Source organism: Lissotriton vulgaris, chromosome 3_1, assembly GCF_964263255.1.
Source record: "Lissotriton vulgaris chromosome 3_1, aLisVul1.2, whole genome shotgun sequence".
NCBI lineage: Eukaryota > Metazoa > Chordata > Amphibia > Caudata > Salamandridae > Lissotriton > Lissotriton vulgaris.
This window is the reverse complement of record NC_141689.1, coordinates 655,344,451-655,364,101: the sequence shown is the minus strand read 5'-3', so window position 1 is coordinate 655,364,101 and position 19,651 is coordinate 655,344,451. Positions and strand designations below refer to the sequence as shown.

The following is a 19,651-nucleotide window of genomic DNA, read 5'->3' as shown; positions in this document are numbered from 1 at the left end:
GGGCACGGTGTTGGTTTTGGGGTACAGGGGTGTTTTTAGGTTTTAGGGCAGGGTTTGGGTTTTGGGGTACAGGGGTGTTTTTAGGTTTTAGGGCAGGGTTTGGGTTTTGGGGTACAGGGGTGTTTTTAGGTTTTAGGGCAGGGTTTGGGTTTTGGGGTACAGGGGTGTTTTTAGGTTTTAGGGCAGGGTTTGGGTTTTGGGGTACAGGGGTGTTTTTAGGTTTTAGGGCAGGGTTTGGGTTTTGGGGTACAGGGGTGTTTTTAGGTTTTAGGGCAGGGTTTGGGTTTTGGGGTACAGGGGAGTTTTTAGGTTTTAGGGCAGGGTTTGGGTTTTGGGGTACAGGGGTGTTTTTAGGTTTTAGGGCAGGGTTTGGGTTTTGGGGTACAGGGGTGTTTTTTGGTTTTAGGGCAGGGTTTGGGTTTTGGGGTACAGGGGTGTTTTTAGGTTTTAGGGCAGGGTTTGGGTTTTGGGGTACAGGGGTGTTTTTAGGTTTTAGGGCAGGGTTTGGGTTTTGGGGTACAGGGGTGTTTTTAGGTTTTAGGGCAGGGTTTGGGTTTTGGGGTACAGGGGTGTTTTTAGGTTTTAGGGCAGGGTTTGTGTTTAGGGATAATTAAATTATATTTACCATTTTCAAATTGATTAAAATATATTTAATAAATTAAATTAATTATTTTACACTAATTACATTTTTAAATTAAATTAATTAAATTAAATAAATAATTATTATTAATTTAATTTAATTTCATTATAAAAAATATGTACTTTAAACTAATTACTTTTTTTATTAAATTAAATTAATTACTATTTTTAATAAAATTACATTTATTAAATAGATATTATTTATTAAATAGATATTATTTAATTAAATTAATTTAATGACAATTTTAAAATGTCTTTTAATTAAATTATTTTAAATAAATTAATTACAATAAACTAAATAACATTTTTTTAAGAAGGTATACTTACCTATACTTACGATGTAATGCCATGCGTTGTAATCGCATTAGCGATGTAATGACATGCATTGTAATGACATCCGTTGTAATGGATCCCGCGTTGTAAAATCTGCGTTGTAACGGAACGCGTTGTAATACAACGCGTTGTACTGACACCAATCCCTGCCAGAAGGGCCTGTCTAATTTGTATGTATCTAAACAGTTCTGTGTTTCCCAACTCATACTGCTGCTGAAGGGATGCGAATGGGACCACCCCTTCTCTAGACCACATGTCTCCCACTGTTGATATCCCAATGTTGTCCCACTGGGTGAAGCCCTTAGTACGCCTCAAGTGTCCTAATGCTTTAGTGTCCCACAGCGGTGTGAGTTTCGTGATGATCCCTTCCCATTGTAATTTCGATTGCGCCTTAAACCACAACTGTACTGTATGTTTGGTGGGTCCCATCAGTTTCGCCGCAGTACCCTTATGATAAAGAGGCGCTAGCAAGCTGTTAGTGCCCAGTTGGGCCCTATCCGCCTTAAACGCCGGGTCATCCTGTGGGGTGTGGACCCATTGGTTGAGAATCTTAAGCTGGGCCGCCCAGTAGTACAATTGCATATTAGGTAATGGGATCCCGCCGTCGTACCAGCTCCTGTTGAGTTTCGCGTGTGCAATTCTGGCTGGCCGATTCCCCCATAATAGACCCGATATCAGTGCAGTCACCTTCTGAAAGTAACTGGTAGGTATTAATGTCAGAGTGTTTTCAAGTACGTATAGAAAACGCGGCAGCGCCATCATTTTAAACAACGCTGCTCTGCCCAACAGCGTCAGTGGAAGTCCCCGCCAGTGCTGTACGTCAGTACGTAATCGAACGAGAGGGGGTTGCAGATTACGGGTAGAGAACTCTGTGGCGTCTCGGGTGACATATATTCCAAGGTACTTGAAAGAAGTGATGGCCACTTCCAGTGGGCAGGATCCCGGAAGGATTGGGAGTGGACCCTTAAGCTCATAAATTGTCGATTTCGACCAATTAATAGTGTAAACCGACACCCGCCCATGTGAGTCGCATATTGATAGGAGGTTCGGGATACTGCTGCTCAGATCCGTGAGGTAAATCAACATTTAGTCTGCGTACAAGGACACTCTATCTTCCCAGTTATGATTCCATCTAATCCCCTTCAATAGTGGCGTCTTCCGAATAGTGACTGCCAGAGGTTCTAAAACCAACGCAAAGAGGATGGGCGAGAGTGAGCATCCCTGCCTAGTCCCCGTGCCAATTGTATGTCACGTGATATGTGACCATTTACTACTACTCGTGCCACTGGGTCCTTGTACAGTAACCGGATCCATGAGATAAAATTGGGTCCAAACCCCATGAGGGTAAGTACTGCGAATAGGTAGCTCCACTCCACCATGTCGAATGCCATTTTGTCATCCAATGACAGTATCGCTGCCGGTTCCGTCAACAGCGGGGTTCTCGCCAATACCCCCTGCACTCTACGAAGATTCAAGGCCGTACTTCTATGTGGCATAAAGCCTGACTGGTCTGGGTGGATCAATTTGTCGAAGTACGGCATGAGCCTGTTTGCCAATAGTTTCGCCAGAACTTTCGCTTCAGGGTTCAGGAGTGAGATAGGCCTGTAGGACTTACATTCGTTAGGCGGTTTGCCCGGCTTCGGAATGGCCACTATGGTCGCCATCCGTTGGTCTGGGGCAGCATATCTTTCTCCCTACTTTCCACATACATCTATAGAAGGGGTTCACTCAGGGATTCCGACATTGTTTTAAACCATTCAATGGGCATCCCGTTTGGGCCCAAGGCCTTGCCCGAATGGATTGCATTAATAGCCAATTGAATTTCGTCAGTTGTTAAGTCGGAATCAAGATCTTTCGCCGCTTCCTCCGTCACCGTCGGCAGGGACACATGACAGAGGGCAGCCCGAGCCCCCTCCTCTGTCACAACTACCACCGGGGTGTATACCTCGCTGAAGTGGTCGGCCAGTGCGTTCACGATTTCTGCCGGCCGTGTATACACTCCCCCATGTGTGTCTGTAATTTGTAGTATATTCCTGCTGCCCCCCTGCTTCCTATCTAGCCACGCCAAGAGTTTACTAGCTTTATCCCCGATGTCATATACCCTGTGTTTGGTGGCTGTGATATCTGCCATGGTCAGTCGCCTCATATGGTCATCAAGAAGGCGTTGACGTATCTGTAGGGAATGTAATGTATCGTCCGACGGGTCTGCCATATGGGCAGTGTTGGCTCTGTCGAGTTCCATTTCCAGCTCTAAAGCTTCCCTCCCCTGTGTTCTCTTGTGGTGTGCTATCACTGCAATGGCTTGTCCCCTGAACACTGCTTTGTATGCTTCCCAAAGTACTGAAGGCGAATCTACCGAGGAGCGATTTTCCTCAAAGTAATGATTGTAGGTATTTAAAAAATTGTTGAAATGGTGTAAATTTACCAACAAATGTACTTTAAGTGAAAATAAAAACATTGATTCATTCAGATTGATTTATAAATCTTGGACTCTTATTTGGTTTAACTCCAATATGTTGCGATAAATAAGAGAAAGCGAGGATAACAGTATTGGTGATTGTTGAGTTTATTATTAGGTCAGTGACTTGGCCTTACTGTTGGGAGCCCATACCCAGTAGTGTTTTCTATTATGTACTAGTGCCTTATAGGAGAGGTTATGCCAATCATAGGGGTACCCTATCCCAAAGTCACCCTAGTGTATGTAGGTGTTTTCACTGTATTTTTAAGTGTCTCTTTCAGAATAGCACTGGCCCTAGGCCTGTTTAGGCAGAGGCCAGGGTAAGTCAGAGTCAGGTACCACCAGTACCAGTTAGCAAAAAGTTGGGAGTGCCCAGGGCACAGGGTGACTTTGCAACACTAGAGAAGCACAAACTCAGAATTTAAAACAAACATAACACCATGGTTGGGGGGGGGGTTCTCTTTAATAATCAGAATTGATTTCTATCCTAATGAACCCATTTCCCAATATTAGGATAAGGAAAGACTGGGGGAAAATCATAACGTTCTAATCTATACCTTGAGGTTTTCATGCAGCTCTTTGATGACGGTTAATAGCTCACTGTTAGGATTTTAACTTCTAAACTGCAAATACCAAAAGAATCTCTCCGACAAAAGCAGTAACTAACTGACCCATTTACATGATATGCATGGTGTGATCTGTGTGGTACACGTTCTTTGCAGCAGGCATATTACCCCACTGTTCCTACCTTACCATGAGTCAAAATTTCCACTAGACAAACCTCCAATCTCTCTCAATAAAGAAAAGTAATCACTGAAGTTATCTTCACATTTTTATTGTTGCCTGGAAATTGCTGGAGACCAGGAATACAGCAGCATGTACTTTTCAATCCATAATGCACTTGCAAACACAACTCCCCACCCTAAGTCAGCAACCTTTGTTTGCTTGGTGCATGAAGATGTAAAATTCATATACATATTTTTTTAACATTCGGTCTGATAACTATATGAATGTAAATGAAGTATAATGCAAACTGTGACTACATGCCTGCTTTTCTCAATATTGCACTTCGAAAGTATGTGATTGTATTTGTTTAACGGGCGGGGACTTGTATAGGGTCACTGGAAAGTCCACAATGTTGTCCCTGTCCCCCCTGAACTCCTACGCCCCTGCGTGACTTTCTGCACGTTTCGTTCAGTGAGGGGAAAGGCGTGCAATTAACTTAAAAATAGTATCCTCCCTTCTCTGATATTGAGGAAGAAAGTAGTTTTTAAATTCTATACGTCTATTAAATTGGATAATAATTGAGCTCAAAGCATTGTCCGTTGGGAGTAAAGGACAGAGAAGGAGATATTCGTCCAGTGGGTGAATTACTCTGTATATAACCAGGAAAACTTAGTTCAGATCTCAGCTTCATTTGATCACACTGTGCGATATTATGCAAATCATTTTACTTAACCCCGACTCATTTTAATATATGTTCAATCCTAGGACCCCCCTGAAGAAATTTAGTTCAGGATTAATGCTGCCTAAAATGCCCACAAATTGTTTAATAGACAATAATGTTTCTCCACATAACAGCAGTGATATTGCCCAGATATACGTTGTAAATAACCAAGACACATCTCTTGGTTCACTCTTTGCATTTTGTCGGTTTGCTGAAGGTGGTAAACAAGTTGTTTTTAAAAAGTGTTTTAACAAATTACAGTGGAGAGATATATGATCCATTGTACTGAACAGAAACATAAGCATTCAAGAAATAATCTATTTTTAACTTAAAAGAATCTCTATTGTGTTTTAGATGCCGTTGGCTGCACAATTTACATTCTGAATCTAATGACTCAGCTTGTGCTCTTAGAGCCAAGTCAGACCTCTTGCAGTCTCTGCTCTTGATCAGCTCTTTCTGTGAATTTTCAGGATGGCCCACCTCTTGGTATTTGTGTTTACCAACTAATTTGTACTTGGGGTATTGAACTCAAAACACAAAAGTCTGAGATTATTTTGGAGGGTTGATCGATTTGAAAAATATATGGATTTTTATATATTGTTGGCGAAATTCTTATTGAGTTGTGTGTATCATTTATTGACTATTGTGTGTATTTGCAGATGTCAACACTCCTCCCTGATAAGCCTAACGCTGCTCGACCAAACTACCCACTAGAAGATCACCTTGAGATTGCTAGAGCAAGCCCCTGCCCACTAGTAAGGCACCAGGACTCTTTGCACAATACACCTTTTTTTGGTATACCGTATGAAGAGTATAACACACAAAACACAGGGGGTCTGCCAGCTCAATTATGAAGCTGCACTGTCATACCGAGTCTGCAGGATCTCGGGTGTATATTCACATAAAGACAGCGTATCTCAGATAAAGGGGGTGAACACTACATGCATAAGAAAAACCGGCACAGCATAGGTTATTCATATATGGCTGACAAATCCAGAGCAATTAGCAAAGGGTTCCCATCAAATTGACTCAATGATCAGTCCTATCATTTGGCCAAACCCTGGTGCATAACAGGCTGGTCCTCTGATCATTGGGACATCAAACACCGCACCTTTTATTGCTGTTTAAGGATTTGGTCCACCAAAATAAACAAACCGTCCATGATGGCTGATCTTTGATGGTAAAGTAAACGACAGTGCAACAAGAAATAAAGTGACTTTAAAATGGGATGGAATGCCCTCCTACTGATAACTTTAATCTGCGGACAAGCCACGCCTCCTTGCCAAGGGATTAAATACCCGTCAGGCAGAAACATGTTTGCCCGTTATCAGACAGATATTTGTTACTGTCTCTCTTGCACTGTTCTGGTTTTTTAATTAGGAGGTGTGTCTTGTCCGCAGAATAAAGGTATCAGTAGGAGGGCATTCCATCCTATTTTAAAGTCACTATATTTCTTGTTGCACTGTCGTTTACTTTACCATCAAAGATCAGCCATCATGGACGGTTTGTTTATTTTGGTGGACCAAATCCTTAACCAACAATAAAAGGTGCGGTGTTTGATGTCCCAATGATCAGGGGACCAGCCTGATATGCACCAGGGTTTGGCCAAATGATAGGACTGATCATTGAGTCAATTTGATGGGAACCCTTTGCTAATTGCTCTGGATTTGTCAGCCATGTATGAATAACCTATGCTGTGCCGGTTTTTCTTATGCATGTAGTGTTCACCCCCTTTTTCTGAGATACGCTGTCTTTATGTGATATATACACCCCGAGATCATGCGGACTCGGTATGACAGTGCAGCTTCATAATTAAACTGGCCGACCCCCATGTGTTTTGTGCGTTATACATTCAGTAGTAGCTGGAAATAATAACCAGGTATGGGTCTTTAAACTTTATATCCCTTGGACCCTCTTTAAACTGTTCAGTTGTTGTATACCGTATGAAGAGCCATCTTCCTACAGTTAAGACAACTGATGCACTGGTTACTTTATAAATGCACTGAAACTAATCTGATTTCTGTCAATGTGAATTTGTGGGACTTATTTGCCCTTTCGCATGAGGTTCCTGGTAAACCAAACCTCTTCCCAATGTATTCACTGCACAGATCAAGACCACACACTTTGAAGAAGCACTTAGGCCCTGTTGTGCCATCGGTCTGTGAACATTTGCTTGCTATTCTACATTAGTAATTCTTCTCCCCTTCTTCTCTCTGCCCCTACCTCCTGGGCATTAACAGAAATGATCAACAACAAATACCACTCCACATAATTACACTTGATTACAGTGAGTTCCACTCCACATAATTCCAGTATGCTCAGTACCACATAATTACTAGTCTCATAATTCCACTGCACACCATGCCACATAATTCTTCTTCACCTCACACAATTCCACAGCAAACAATTCCAATACAACCCACATAATTCCACTCCACACCACATTCATCCACTCCACTTCACTCCATAACACATGGGTAAAAGACAGTCATTTAAAACGCTAATAGCTCTAACTCTTGCAAAAGTGAGACTGTTGGCTTTGCCAGGGCTTGTTCTTAGAATGTACTCACATTGGTTTCCTCTGAATAGTTTATTGTGATTTATTATGAATTGTTGGTACCACACAGAGATCACTAATCTTTTTATTGTGAGTTGGAGGAGGAAGTGAATGTGGAAGGTGTCTCTTATATAAAAAGAAATTGGTAAAGTGCATAACTTTATACATTTTTTACTTGTGATGTTATCTCCTAATTTAACTTATTCAGAGGTGACTGAATGAGTACATATCTTTGTCTTTTAGCTCTGCCCCCTTCAATAAAGAAGAATTAGCAGCCATTTTAAAGTTTGGTGCAGAGGAACTATTTAAAGAGCCAGAAGGTGAAGAAGTGGAACCACAAGTATGTAGATATGTACAACATTATGCATTAATGTTCTTTTTAATTACACTTTCAAGACAAAAAAAATAATCACTCAAAATGTTATTGTTTTAGGAAATGGATATAGATGAAATATTGAAGAGAGCAGAAACACGTGAAAATGAAGGCGGTCCATCAACTGTAGGAGACGAATTGCTTTCTCAGTTTAAGGTATTCTGTCCACATTCTAAAGTCAATCTTTGTATTTAGGCTTTCATCCTAAAGAAAAGCATTAGTTCAGATTTACATTTCAGGCAAAATATGCACATTTTCTATATCATTCACACATAAATCCCAATAATATGATACAACACAGATAAAAAATACATTTGTTTTCAATTATGCAGTGAGTTTTTGTAAACTGTGGTGTAAGCTTTATCACCAACCTCTTGCTTCTCGAGTCCTCTGAAAGCATGGTTGTAGGGAAGTAGGATCTGCTTTCATGGTTACCCCCACTTTTTGCTGGTGTCATTTAAAAATGATTTTATTAGTCTGACTGGGATCCTGCTAATCAGGACCACAGCCACTGTGTGTCCTTCCTAAATTTGACATGGGAAGTGGTTCTGTACCTCCACAATTGGCTACCGGTGTGCCCCTATAAGTCTGTAGTGTATGGAACTGAGGTACCCAGGGCATAGGTGCTCCAGGGTTCTCCCAGGGCCTTCAACTATTTGCTTTGCCACCCCCTGATAGATCACTGAAACTGTGACTCCCGGTCAGCCATTGCAGCCTGTGTATGCTGGTGCTAGCACCACTTATGACCGATACAAGTATTCTTATATCTGAGATCACTAAACTTAAGACCTATAAGTGACCCCTAAGGTAGGCCTTTCAATCCTGAATTAGGGTGTCGGTTTATATGTGTATGGGTGCACCTGCATGAGCATACACCCCTGCAAACCCCCAAGTTGATTCTCCAGGCTTTGTAAGTGCAGTCAGCCATCTTTATACAGTCACTACACAATGGCTAACTTTATAGTGGCTTTGCCGAGCCTCAACATGTTTGGTATCAAACATGTTGGAATCACACCCCAACACCATTATCGGTGTTGGGGGTATGATTCCATGCAATGGGGGCTCCTCCAGGAATCCCCTGGTACTCCTGGTAACAGCCTTTAAGGGTCTGCTACCAAGCTAATTCTGCTGCCAACCACAGGCACCATTCTGCCCTCTTGCTGCTGAGCTGAGCTCGAGTAGGGGAAGGTAGAACAATAGGTTTCCTGTCACAAGGAGGTGTGACCACCTACCAGACAGACTTAGTGTTTTGGGCTGGGTTGGAGGAGCGTGCCAGTGCCACCAGACTACTTTGAAGGGCACATTTGGTGCACTCCTTGCATACTCCAGTTTGAGCCAGTTCAAGTAGCCCTTGGCTCCCGCGTGAAACTGGACAAAGGACATGGGAGTATCCAAAGCCTCTATCCAGCACCTCCTCTGGGAGTAACAGAGTCGTCCTAACCCCTTTCTCCAGGTATAAAAGGGCTTACCTGTGGGTGGGTCCTCAGACTCATTATGGGAAATGACTCACGCCTGAAACCACGTCACTCTTAGACCATCTGGACACTTGGACTTCGTTGCACTTCGCCTGGAACCGAGACTGCATCAAGGAATACTCCTGCTGCTCCTGGTCTCACTATTCTGCAAACTTTCTTCGTAGTCGGTCTGTGCTTCTTCAAGGATCTTCAACAGACCTGTGGGCATCAAGGACACCTGAAGTAATTTCCCTTGGAGTCAAGGAGTCACTCCCCTGCATCTGCAAGCACTGTAACAAAGCTGACTGGTCTGCTGCTCCTGACATCCCTTGGACTTAGAAAGCCTCAGCAACACAGGTGGTGGTACTGCAACTCTCCTGAGGGCTGATCTGTTCTCTCTACAATTTTGAGGCCAGTATCCCTCGCCGTAACGGCTGGGATTTAACCCCTGTACACAGCGTTGACTAACCATTGCCAAGGCTTGTTGGCTTTGAACACCAGAGATCTTTGGGCTACAAGAAGCTGTAGCCTCCAGCATCTGTTCCTGCCAAGATCATCATCCTCACCACATCCTCTGCACTGTGGGCCTTCATCTTTGGTGAGATTCTCGAGGTCCTCTTTCGACTCCTGTGCCTTTGGCCTGTGGGTCCTCTCATGAGTCTTTTCTTGCTTCAGTAGGCTCCCTTTTTTGTTTGGGCCTGCTCTGACTCTCCTGCTTATGGTGAGTCCTTTGGGCCTTGCTGTTCCCAACAATGCTCCTTCATCGTTTTTCACGGCTGTTGCTGCTGCCAAGGAATATGGGTGCTCCGACCGAACACAGACACCATGGTTCTCAAATTCTGACATGGGACAGCTTGTGCGCAGCCCCTGGTCTACTGCAGCATCGACTGGTCCTCACAGATGCAGGGACAAGGTCACCATCATCACTCCTGCACCTTCCAACACCAGTGGGCATTGCTCTTCTGTGCCTCTTGGTCATCTCTGAGTGGCTTAGACTCTGTCGCCTCTGCTTGCAGGTTCTTCTATTCAAGAATCCACTCTTGGATTCCACCGGACTCTTGCACAGTCTTCACCAGCGGCATCTTTACTGAAGTCCTCTATTGTCTTCGACAGCTGATTCTGATGTCACTTCGCACCTATGCACCTGCCTTTACTGGTGTAGGTATCCTGGTACCTGAGGTATCCACAAGTGGGGCGTAGTCTCTAACCTTCTGTCTTCCACAGGGTGTCTTCAGGGTCCACTGGTAAGGGTCCTTCTGTGAAACTGCAACTGTGATTTTCCCGTTGACTTCTGTTGAGTATGTGTCTGTGCATCCTGCACACAGCCTTCATTGGGTTCCTGGGTACTTATCTTGAGAGGTTCCTTGTGCTCCCAGCTCTACTGAGTCTCCTGGTTCAAGTCACGACTTTGGTGGCAGTTCACATTCCACTTTTAAAGAATATGGTTTGGTCTCCCTCTGGAGACCACCTTGTTTTGTGCTTACTTGCCTATTTGCAATTTAAGTATTGTGTATTTGTGTTGATAGTTCCAGGTAGGAGATATACTAAAGTGTTAGTGAGTGTTGTGTGATAAATAGACATATTTTGATATAAACACTTTGTGGTTCTTTTTCGTTTAACCTACACTACATGATTTGATCTGGTAAAACAAGCTGCTTAACACACCTTTTGGATAAGCCTGAAGGCTGCTCTCCATAGCTACCAGTAAGAGAGCTTCCTATAGTTGTTTAAGACCACTAACATCACCATAAGGGTTGTCTGGATTAGTGCAAAGTGCTTCCCTAAATAAGTGTGCACCGTAAACTAAGCCAGCATCCTACACTGGTGATACGTTATTGTTTTACTGAACTTCTTTTGTGAAAAAAGGGTCCGTCATCTTTCTCCACTGCTACTTCAGCTCCATCTTTAACAAAAAAAACCTCCTGATTTCAAAGCCGCAGAATCTATAAATCTGATTTACCTTGATTCCTTGCTTCCAATGCGTTTGTGTTTTTGAGGGTGCAGTGTGTCATTGCTCTCGTTGCACATGTCATCACCCAGTTATTGGCATGGTGTTTGTCATCTCAGAATAGGACTTAATTTGGTATTTGGGCTTTCCATCTATCTTTTATGAGTATATATATTGATAGGTACTTTAAAAGTCAAAATCTAGTTTGAGAGCTGAACAGCTATTATTGTAGGGTTTAACAAGGTGGAAGGGGGGGGGGGGCGAGCAAAGCAGCACCAAACATACACCACCATCTACTCATGGGCGGCCGGGTGCATTGTACAAATTCGAGGGCTGGAACCCAGTGCGTTTCAAAGAGGATTTTCCTAACAGCAAAGATGCTGCAAGTGTGGCACCGGAGGTTGCAGAAGGAAGGCAAATGACAGCAGCGATAAGTGGGATGTACGGGGCCATAGGGCACGGTCTGTTCAGCTCATCAAGGTTCAGGGGCCTCGGGTGCAGGGGTGCTGTTGGATGTCATATCTTTTTACCGCAGCAGGTTAGGGATGAGCCTCTAGATTCACACTGCAGGAGCCGTCGTGGAGGTCAGGCAATGCTGTACACGAGGTCAGGATCGCCGGGAAGACTTCACTGCACAGGTTAGCCACTCAGGGTTGAGCATCTGGTGCAGGCTAGGCTGGCTTTGTGAATCCATTTCAGTCCTGAGTCTTTGGCGTCTGTTTTCTTCTGGACAGGTCTGCTGTCCTCTGGAGATTGGAGTCTTTATTGAAGGCAACAGTTCTCCCAGGGGTTTGGCGGTTGTGCTGTAAGACAGGTTGCAGGTTTAGTCGAAGCTGGAGATAGGCCGGCAGGTCTTTGGCCAAGGCAGTTGTCTTTGGCCAAGGCAGTTGTCTTGTGGCTTCTGCTGTAGGGTGTCCTCTTGCTTCTTAGGACGTCGCAGATCTGGGGTGCAGGTCTTGGGGAGCCACTCAAATACTACATTTAGGAGGCCTTTTAAGGTAGTAGCAGGTAGGGCCAACGGGCTCCTCTACACCCTCTATTATGCCACCCTCCTTTGGAAGGGGGCATAGACCATCCCTGATTGGAGGGGTCCCCCCCATCCTCAAGATGGCGGCAACTGAAATATGTGCTTCTCCTCGTTTCCCTTCACCCGAGGGGTGGGGTTGGCAGATTTGGGCACAAAGCTTTTATAGTTTTTGATTTTCCCAACAGTTTTCCCACCCAAAGTGGGGGTGTAAGCTAGGGATTGCCATCTGCTGCTAGTAGCGGAGGCTGTGGGTCACATTACAAAGCCGGCAATCTTTTGAAACCTCCCTCTTCGCGCACTGACCCATCCTGGGGGAGGAGGTATGACTCCTCTGCCCATGATGTGCATTGTTTCTGGTTCCAGAGAGCAGGGGCTCTCCATCCAGGGGTCCAGAAACATATCTTGTGGTGGCTGGTTGCCTTCAGCCGGTTAGAGACCACACCAGCGTTGGTAGGGATTCAGGGGGCACCTCTGAGGTGCCCTCTGGGTACATGGTACAAAAAATCCCACACCCTGATCAGTGTGGATTTATTGAAAGAAGTAGTTTGGTACCAAACACTCCTATATTTAGTAAAGCCATCACATTGCTGTAGAACTCTAGTTTTTGAGTTCCCAGCTCATTTACTCTCAATGGCTTAGCTGGCATTTACACTATTGTAGGGGGATATCTGCTCATGCAGATATGCCCTCAACTGTAACCTGTATTATAGTGCACCCTGTCTTAGGCCTATCAGGCCTGCTAGAGGGGTGACTTACTATTCTGCCAGGTAGTGTTAGCTGCCATAGCACCCAGACTGATGCCTTGTTGACTTTGTCATTTTCTCCTTCACAGCGGCATGCAGGCTCCAAGGGCAGTAGTATGGTTCCTGTAAGGGTGTCCCAAGTGACTCTCTTTAGCCCTCATCTCCTAGGTACCCAGGGTACCAGTTACTAGGGACCTACAGGGGGCAGAAGGTTCAATTGCAAGTTTGATTTAGATAAGGAGTCCTGGCACAGGGCAACCGGTTGGCAGGGACCATGTGCACTACATTTGAAACCACATCAAAACCAGGGAAAAGGTGTGGGACTAAACATGCAAAAGAGGCACATTCTCACACAAGGTTATGTTTATGAACATTACAGACCCTTTCTGGTGATGCTCGATATGAATTTACCTTAAAGAAAAAGACGAGGTATTTTGCAAAACAGAAACAAATTGGTTTACTTAAATGCAGCGGCTGGGAGAGTCTCAACAGAATGTGTCTGAGGAAAGTCTCTCGGTGTTCAAATTTTTGGCTTACATATTCACCTAGTGAAGTACAACAAAATAATGTCTGCATTCCTCAAAAAAGCATCTCAGTCCTAAATTAACAAGTTTGACCAAGGACACAGATTACTCTCAACCTTGGGGAGGTTTAGTGTGGGCCAGTGTGTATGTGTCCAGATGTCTGGCATGAGGAGTGCGTGATCACTACGTGTGTTGTGCATGCCGTGTCCTGATTGGCTGAGTGTTCCTAGTGGTATCTAGCTATGTGTTATTTTTGGGGAATGCAAGCCTTTGGCCAAATATGTTTTATTGGGGCCAGTTTCCTCGGACCTGTTTGTAGTGCAACTATCTATCTGTGGGATCGATCACTGTTTTCCCTGTGTGTGCGATGGTCTTTGGATTAAGAGAGACTTCACCTTGACTTGTCATTTGATACGGGTGTGTGTCTCAAGACCTACCTGACCATGTATCTCTGACTCTGGGTTGATGGGGAGGTCACCTGGATTGAATCTGACAGCAATGATACGAGTTCATTGGAACTCCTGAAAATAATATAGCAGTCACTGAAATAATTTTTACCGACATCCTCAATATTGTGCATACAGTTGTTATAGCATTCATCAATATTGTCTTTACTGATATTGACAGTTATGCATGCCTAGATCATGGTTTCTACTGGTAACAACATTATATTTCGTGCATAGATTTTGGTACACATTGACATTGTTACTTCCGCTATCGCCACTATCTGATAGAGACTTCTAGTCTCAGATTCCTTGCCTTTGAATTTCCCAGGTGTCAGACTGGATCCGGCGGAAACCTCTACGTGAGCAATACCACTGCGCACCAGTGGGTATTTATTTATTTTAAGAATTTATAAAGCGTGACTGTCACCATTGTAGGCATCCTGGCGCTGACGGAATCTGAAAGAGAAGCGAGAAGTGGACCAGATGGGAGTAGGCTAACCAGGAAAAAGCCAAGTTTTCACCTTTTTTCTGAACGGTAGAAGTTCATTAATGTGCCTAATCTCGATGGGGAGGGAGTTCCAAAGTCTGGCAGCAGCCACTTCAAAGGATCTACCTCCGGCTCTGACCTTCCTAAATCTGGGGATGACTACCAGTTTAGCATCAGAGGAGCGAAGTTGTCTGAGAGGAGCATACCACACAAACTTAGATTGAAGAGGGGCTGGACCGGAACCATGGAGGGCCCTGCAAACAATACAGAGGGCCTTAAACTGGATCCTCTGTCTAAGAGGAAGCCAGTGCAATTGTGCCAAGGCAGATGGTCCGTGAGATCTTCTTGGCAGCCCCAAGGCCAATTTTGCGGCCGCAGATTGGACCCTTTGGAGCCTGTCCAACAGAAACTCAGGGGACCCAAGTAGGAGGGCATTGCAATAGTCCAGCCTACTCAGGATGGTACATCTAACCACTTGGGCGCAAGCCTGGGTGGGTAGGAGGGGCAAGACTTTCCTAAGGGAGCGTAGGATAGCATAGCAGCAGGCCGACGTTTTTTGAACGTGGATCTCCATGCTAAGCCTGTGGTCAAGCATGACCCCTAGATTGCGGACAGAGTCTGCAGGCTGTACATTGGACACTGTTTCTGGGGGCCAGAAGTTGTTGGGAAACGGTCGGGGGATCCTAGAGCCAGAGTTAAAAAGTACCTCAGTTTTACCTGCATTGAACTGAAGTGAGTTGCCCTTCAGCCGCCTTGATGTGTCCCGCAGGCAATTGTGTAGGACCTCTACAGAGATAGAATCCTCACCATCCAAGGAGAGGATCATCTGCGTGTCGTCGGCACAATTGATGGTTTTAATGCCGAAACTTTTGATAAGCAGAATAAGCGGCCTGAGGTAGACATTAAAAAGTATTGGGCTGATGGCAGAGCCCTGGGGGACTCCGTGTGTTACTGGGGAAAAGGCTGATTGAAAAGGAGGCAGAGAGACTGCCTGCTGCCTGTCCTGCAAAAAAGAGTGAAACCATTGCAGTGCCGTATCCCTCACTCCTGCCTCCAACAGCCGCCTCAGTAAGATCTTATGATTCACCGTGTCAAAGGCGGCAGACATATCGAGCAGTATCAAAAATGATGTCTGTCTTCTGTCTGCCCGCCTTTGAAGTTCATCCATGGCGGTGATGAGGGCTGTTTCGGTTCCATGGGCAGGACGAAAACCAAATTGGTCCCCGTCAAGTAGTAGATGTTGTTCCAGGTGGTTGGAGAGAGTGTTACTGACCACCCGCTCCACTATCTTGGCAGGGAACGGCAGCAGTGAGATGGGCCTGTAATTTTTGGAACAATCAGGGTCTAGGGAAGGTTTATTTAGTAAGGGGGAGACTAATGCTTGTTTCCACTGGGCAGGGACAGTGCCAGTCAACAGAGATTGCTGGCAGATTAAGTGGAGAGGGGGGAAAAGTTCATCTTCAAATTCCTTCCAAAATTTGGGAGGCACGGGTCCAGCAGAGACCCAGAAGCAATCCCTCTTGCTATCTTAGTAAAGATTTCATATGTAAGCGCTGGGAACCTAGAGAGTGATTCTTCTGAGGTTCTAGCTGAGTCAGGTGATCGATTCTCCAGAATGACAGGGTTCAGGGATAGGGGAACTTCAGTAATGGGAGGAGTAACCAAGTCATTAAGGATAAGATCTATTTTCTCCTTGAAGAATTTAGCCAAATTGTCGCAGAGGTCTTGCGGCGGGACTCCGGGTTAGTGACGCTTTTTAGGATGCTAAAAATGCTCCTAGAGTTGTTGGTGGTGTTACAAATCAGAGAGGAGTAATGATCGGCTTTGGATTTTCTAATGAGAATTTTGTACGCATGGACCTTAGTTTTCCACGTATCTTTGGAAGATTCATTATAGTCGCGTCTCCACTTTCTCTCTGCTTGTTTACATTCAAGTTTTAACAATTTTAGGTCGTCCTTAAACCATGGGGCAGAGTTTTTACCCCTGCAGGACCGATTTTTAAGAGGAGCGTGGATGTCGACCACCGTTGAGATACTAGTGACAAAAGAATTATAATTTTCGACTGTGCTTTTGTTCCCATCGAAGAGCTGATTCAAATGAAACACTTCACCAGAGGGGTGTAAGCGTGAAAGAGCCCTCCAATCTCTGCATTTAATTTCTTTGGTCAGCACCGGGGCCTTATAGGGACCAGTTGTCTTGTGAAGAAAAAATGTAACTAGTGAGTGATCAGTCCAGTCCATCGGAAGGGTTTCTCCCATTACCACCAAGTCTGGTGCAGCAAAGACCAGATCAAGTAAATGACCTGCTTTGTGGGTAGCCTCGGAGGACAGTTGAGAGAGACCAAAACTGTCACAGGTTAGGAGAAGGTTCCTAAGAGCTGTGTCAAGGGTGCCATTTTGCCAGAGATTAAAATCACCAAGTATAAATAACTTCTGGTGTGATAGAGCGATATTAGTCAGGGTGGTGAATAGCGCCTGTTGCTGCTGAAGGCTGAACGGCCCTGGTGGACGATAGCAGATTATCCCTGTGATAATAGTCCCAGAGTGGGTCTGGATTGCAAGCCCTAACATCTCAGTGCCCAAAGTAGGGTCAAGAGTAAGGACCTTGATGCTGCAAGAGGCTCTAAAAATAACTCCCACACCCCCGCCTCTACCAGTGGGCCTAGGGGAGTGGAGAAATTTAAAACCGAAAGGGCAGGCAAATCCAGGGTCGACCAGGCAGTCAGGACGAGTCCACATCTCAGTCATGAACAGAATGTCTAGTTCATGAGTGTCAATCAGGACTTGGATCTCTGTGCAGTGTTTAGGCAGGGACGTAACATTTAATAGCCCACAGTTCAGAACATTTGCACAGAGTACGTCAGCCGGGGAAGTGATGAGGGTACTAGAGAAAGTATTCCTTTATCAGCATGTTGCTTACCTATTTGGATAAGCTCCTCTCTAGAGTAGGGAGGCCCGGCAGGGAGCAGATCCAGATGTAATGGGTCTAAACCGGCAGCGTAAGTGGCCCATGGCCCTACCTTGGTGCGGACGGGCGCAGACGGGCTTGCATTAGGCGCGCCTTCGGCGCGCCCGCTGCGCTCGTCCGCTGCGCTTCCGGTGAAAGCACATAATTTATAGAGAGGACGTGAATGAAAGGGGGGGCGTGGCCTGCACGAGAGGCGTGTCTCGTGGCTCTCAATGGCGGCAATTACAAACAATCGCCCGCACCAGCGCTAGATCCGCTGTGCAGGGAATGACGATACTCGAAGTGAGAAGTGCTCAGAGGGGTGAGTGAGTTTCTATTAAAATCAGAAATAATCACAGTATTTTAAAAAACAATCGTCTCTCGCTACTCCCGGCTATCCGCCTCCGGAGGAATCTGTTACTGTCTGGGCGCTAGATAGGCGCGCTTTATATTTACCTCGGTCAGGAGGGGGTGTGGCCTGCACGAGAGGCGTGTCTCGTGGCTCTCAATGGCGGCAATTACAAACAATCGCCCGCACCAGTGCTAGATCCGCTGTGCAGGGAATGACAAGGGTAGGCCCGTTAGTTTCTGCATGACGTCGCGGTCACCTATATTGGCGCCACCCAGGCGTGTGGACGTCAGTTCTTTTGTTTCTGCACCAGTTAAGTGCTGATCTGGAGAAGAGCTACCCCTCTGTCTCTTTTTGGCAGGCTTTTTTCAACATTTTGTTGCCAAATTTTATTTTGTTTGTCGGGAGGCCCTCTAGATTTAAAAGTTTCAAAATTTGTGTTGCCCCACCTCATCTGCTTGTGGTGCACAGAGCCGTCTGTGGTCAGCTTGAACTAGGAAGTGAATACCAAACACGTATGGTCTCAGCTTCTTCAGGGACCAAACCACAGCAAAGGTTTTCCTCTCAATGTAATGTCTGTCTAACACTCCTTCCTGAGGAGCAGCCTTCTGCTTATGAAACCAACAGGTTGGCCTTGTCCATCATCATTGGTCTAGGATAGGACCACTCCTATCTCTAGCTCATAGGCATCTGTCTGTGCAATGAACTGCTTGGAGTAATCTGGAGCCTTGAGAAAAGGTGCTGAGCTCATTGCCTCTTTCAGGGTGTCAAACGACTTTTGACAAGTAACAGTCCAGGTGACCTTTTTTGGTATCTTCTGAGAGGTGAGTTCTGTTAGGGGAGCCACAGTGGACCCATATCCATCTGGACCTTAGCACAAGTACATAGTCCACAATAGCGTGTTTGTGTTCTTGGAGAGGCTATTCCCAACCCTCTTTTACAAGACAGGGATTCCCTAACAGGATGGCCAGACAGAAGTTCACAGGTGGAAAACCCCTCTCTCGTCTGAGGCACCTCCCTGTAGGCGAAAAGCAGGCATGGTAAAAGGACATCCCATCTCCTTTTGAGTTGCTCAGGGAGCCCCATAATCATGCCTTTCAATTTCTTTCAACAAAGCCATTGGTTTGTGGGTGATAGGGTGCAGTAAACTTGTACTGCACTCCACACTTTTTCCACATGTGTTTGAGGTAAGCAGACATGAAGTTGGAACCTGTCTGAATCCACCTCCTTAAGAAACCCTTCCCTGGTGGTGACACCAATGAGTGCCTTGGCTACTGCAGGAGATGTAGTAGCCCTAAGGGTAATTGCTTCTGGATAACTGAAGGCATGATCCACTACCACCGGTATAAGCCTGTTTCCTGAGACCTACTATGAACCCCAACCAATGGTAGCCACTACATAATTGTCCTCTGTAGGAAAGTGGGTTTCTGTTGCAGTAACACCCCCCCCCCTCCACTTTTTGCCAGACTACTGATGCACTTTGACTTGATGTGCCCTGGGCCCCTGCCAATCAGGTTCCCAGGGCCTCTGTTCTTTCCCCAAACCTAACCCAATTGGCATCTCTGGCCACAGGGCAGCCCCTGGTAAATGGTACTGCAGGTACCCAGGGCACTGTGACCAGGGAAATACCTCTAAGGGCTGCAGCACTTATTGTGCAACCCATAGAGGCTCTGTACCTTTACACACACAGCCTTTGCAGGTGGCGTGTTTTGGTGCAGAACAAAGTGAAGAGTCGACATGGAACACATCCCTGTGTGCCATGCCTACAACCCACTACCCTGGCATAGATCAGTCACCCCTCTAGCTGGGTGCCCTATACCAGCCCTACAGTGTCTAAGTCCATTGTTAGTGCAGTGCTGCCATTAAGAGTATATGGTGCTGGGTGCTTGCAATTATGAACTCCACAGCACCACAATGGCT

At 45.4% G+C, this 19,651-nt stretch overlaps 1 protein-coding gene across 1 annotated transcript in view; it reads left to right on the top strand.

Moving 5' to 3' along the window:
* Positions 1–19,651, top strand: part of CHD1 (chromodomain helicase DNA binding protein 1) — a 1,544,591-nt gene that overhangs the window by 746,873 nt on the left and 778,067 nt on the right. The window contains exons 21-22 of the mRNA XM_086960963.1: positions 7,678–7,774; positions 7,868–7,963. Of these exons, the coding sequence (XP_086817089.1) occupies positions 7,678–7,774; positions 7,868–7,963 (193 nt within the window). The remainder of the gene's footprint in view (positions 1–7,677; positions 7,775–7,867; positions 7,964–19,651) is intronic.